Source organism: Formica exsecta, unplaced genomic scaffold (genome assembly GCF_003651465.1).
Source record: "Formica exsecta isolate Colony F162 unplaced genomic scaffold, ASM365146v1 scaffold610, whole genome shotgun sequence".
NCBI classification, from domain to species: domain Eukaryota; kingdom Metazoa; phylum Arthropoda; class Insecta; order Hymenoptera; family Formicidae; genus Formica; species Formica exsecta.
The window spans coordinates 48,873-52,040 of record NW_021853372.1 but is presented as its reverse complement, the minus strand read 5'-3'; the positions used below and the strand labels follow the sequence as shown (position 1 = coordinate 52,040).

At 48.0% G+C, this 3,168-nt stretch overlaps 1 protein-coding gene across 1 annotated transcript; it reads left to right on the top strand.

The window, feature by feature from the left end:
- Positions 1-580: 580 nt before the first annotated feature.
- LOC115242556 (formin-like protein 5) lies at positions 581-2,811 on the top strand. Its single transcript, XM_029818944.1, has 5 exons — positions 581-1,262; positions 1,943-1,969; positions 2,061-2,171; positions 2,264-2,374; positions 2,795-2,811. The coding sequence occupies exons 1-5, from the start codon at positions 581-583 to the stop codon at positions 2,809-2,811; spliced, it is 948 nt and encodes a 315-aa protein (XP_029674804.1).
- The last annotated feature ends 357 nt before the right edge of the window (positions 2,812-3,168 follow it).

The window sequence follows — 3,168 nt, the reverse complement described above, 5'->3', positions numbered from 1 at the left end:
TTTGGAGAAGGAACCACGCCCTCTCCAATAAGGCCAACGCGTTTAACGCGAAATTAGCTCCGAAGTTTGTGGGGCTTTTAGAGGTACGGCGGATTGTGTCCCCGGTAATCGTGGACCTTCGAGATTCACGGGGACGCTGGCACCGCCACGTCCACGTCCAGGAGTTAAAAGAGCACCCGGACCAGACCGAGGACGACCGAGACGAGGGTAGGAACAACCCCGACGAAACGAGGGCAAACAACGCCACCGTGACGCCGGCCCTGGCCAAACACAAACGCCGGTACCATCGAGATCGGCATACAAACCCCGGCAAAATCGCGACCGCCGTTAACAACCGCCGATATATACGAACACCGCACGGTAAGGTGGCGATCGCTAATAGCGACGCACGATACACGCGAAAACCGCGAACAACCCAGGGTAAAAACACATTGACCGACCGCGACCGGCGAACATATAAGTCCAAAACAACACCCGACGGCGCCCAACTAGCCGCGACAACAACCCGCGCCACACCCCCGCGATGGGTATAAAAATCCGCGAACCGGGAAATCGAGCGATCAATCGATTAATAGTCGCCATGCCAACGCAAGCCGAGCGTGAGCAACTGGAAGCGCTATTCGGGAGGTGGTCATCCGACAGCGATCTGTCGGATGGGCCGGAACCACCTCCCGCCGAGCCACCGCCGAGCGGAGCAATGCGATCCCGGGCCGACGCCACCCGCCGACCACCGCCACGGGTGGGCACGTCAATACAGCGGGGCGACGCCGAAACCAGGAGAAAAGTCCTCCTCCTGGCCACCCCGCCGCCACCGCCGGATCGCCGCCGGATAGGCAACAGGCGGACATCGGTCCCAAGGACCACACGCCCGACGACGAGGCCGGCCGCAGCGCCGCGAGATGTCCGGCCCCGACCGGCCGCCAGCCCGACCGCCACTCAAGCGCCGCCACGACCAGCAGCGGTCCCGCAACGACAGGCACCGGTCCGACCACCGGCTCCACCAGACCGACGTCCCGCACCGGCCCCGTGCCGACCAGCCGTCAGAACAACCAGGCCCCGACCGACGCCGGCGACGGCTCGCTGCGCCGTCACCGCACCACCGGCACAACGACCAACGGCCACCGCTCCACAACGTCCCGTGGAAGCCGTGGGCACCCGGATTCCGGAGCCAACCACGGTCCGCGTTGCACCCGGAAGAGCCATCCGGGTACCACACTACGCCCGTCATGTCGACCGCCAATTCCGAAAGTGGACTCCGAAAGGCCAGTGGGTCCTCCGATTTAACCACGATGGGACTCTCCGGAGCACCCACCTAAACCCGCCTAGCCTAACCCTAGTCATAAGTGCATGTAGATACCGCGCCGTAATTATAAACCTGCTAGTAATAAGTCCGGTTAATTGTAAGTCCGCGCTTGCAAACCGCGCCGTAATTATAAGCCTGCTAGTATAATAATAAGTCCGGTTAATTATAAGTCCGCGCCTGCAAATCGCGCGGTAATTATAAAACGCTAGGAATAAGCCCGACCGGGATAACCGCGTCGCGAGTAACCCGCGTGCAAATAACGTCACCATAGATACTAAGCTAACGCGCATGTAAATAAAGTCATAGTAAGTCGAATCCGCTTTGCGCTGCACGCCGCTTCACGCCGACCGCTTCGCGCTTGCACTTCCCGCTGCGCTCGCGTCCTAGCGCCCGTTTGCCGCCAAGCGCACGCCTAACACCGCACGGCCCTACACGCTACTCTGTATACATTTCGCTTTCAATAAACTATCTTTTCTACCTATACTGTGTCTACGCAAGTTTGAATCTCCCCCCCACGCGACCCCGGACACCGACGAGCCGATCCGAGCGTCGAGCGAGGTGACCGCGTTACAAGATCTGATGATGAAAATACATACAACAAAGAGACTGCCGCACAAATAAAAAGCTGTGAATCTTTAGGAAACGATGACGCTCAAATACCATTAGGTGAGTTTCCCTAATTTGGCAAATTTCATGATTGCTATTTTATCATAAGTTTTTGATAATAATGTAGTTTTGCTTTGTACTTTTATATTAGATATTAATAAGAGGGTAAGATTTGTCAATGAAAATATGTACAACGAAGAGACTGTCGCAGAAAAAAAAGGCTGTGTATCTTTTGGAAACGATGATGCTCAAATACTATTAGGTGAGTTTCTTTAATATTGGCAAATTTGATGACTGCTATTTTATCATAAATATTTGATAATAATGTAGTTTTGCTTTTTACTTTTATATTAGATATTAATACAAGGATAAACTCTGTTGATGAAAATATATACAATGAAGAGATTGATATTCAAAGAAAAGGCTGTGAATCTTTTGGAAATGATGACGCTGAAATACTATTAGGTGAGTTTCCTTAATATTGAAAAACTTAAATTTCATGACTATTATTTTATTATAAATATTTGATAATAATTTAGTTCTGTTTCTTGCTTTTATATTAGATATTAATACATTGATAAATGTTATCGATAAAAATGGAAACATTGGAGAGGCTGATACGCAAAACAAAGGCTATAAATCGCTGGAAAATTCTGAAATTTTAATGGCCTTAGGTAATTTTTTTAACATTAGCCAATACTTTCGTCTCTGTTTTCTCTCTTATCTTTTATACGAAACAGATCTTTTATTGAAATTTGCATGTGGTATTTAATATTTAGTAGTTTGTATAACTATTACAATACATAGAGTTTCTAATTTTGAATAACTCAAAAATTCTTTAGGATATCGAAAAATGTTTTAAACAATATTTTTATGGTTTCAAAGAGTTTAAGAGATTGTGATATATGTATTTGATTTTCGAATGAAAAAGTCAACGAAGGTCAACTATTTTTTAAAATGGAATTATATATTTTTCGAACATATATATTAATTGCGATTCTCAAGAAGTCAATTATATCAATTAAAATTGAACACATTTATGATTCAAAGTATTGTCCATCGCTGGCCACTACTTTCTCCCATCTTTCGGGCAGCGTACGAACCCCGCGTTGAGAAAACTGGTCATCTTTTGAAGCGATCCACGAATCGATCCAATTTCTTACTTCTTCATAAGACCGGAAGTGCTGGTCAACCAGGCCGTGTGCCATTGATCGAAACAAGTGATAGTCAGAGGGAGCAACATTTGGAGAATACGGCGG

Bases quoted from the DNA above. Each gene is read 5' to 3' on its own strand.
- LOC115242556 (XM_029818944.1), top strand. From the start codon at position 581: ATGCCAACGCAAGCCGAGCGTGAGCAACTGGAAGCGCTATTCGGGAGG. The intron at 1,263-1,942 runs GCCAGTGGGTCC...GTGAATCTTTAG, and splicing joins CCGAAAGTGGACTCCGAAAG to GAAACGATGACGCTCAAATA. The intron at 2,172-2,263 runs GTGAGTTTCTTT...CTTTTATATTAG, and splicing joins TGATGCTCAAATACTATTAG to ATATTAATACAAGGATAAAC.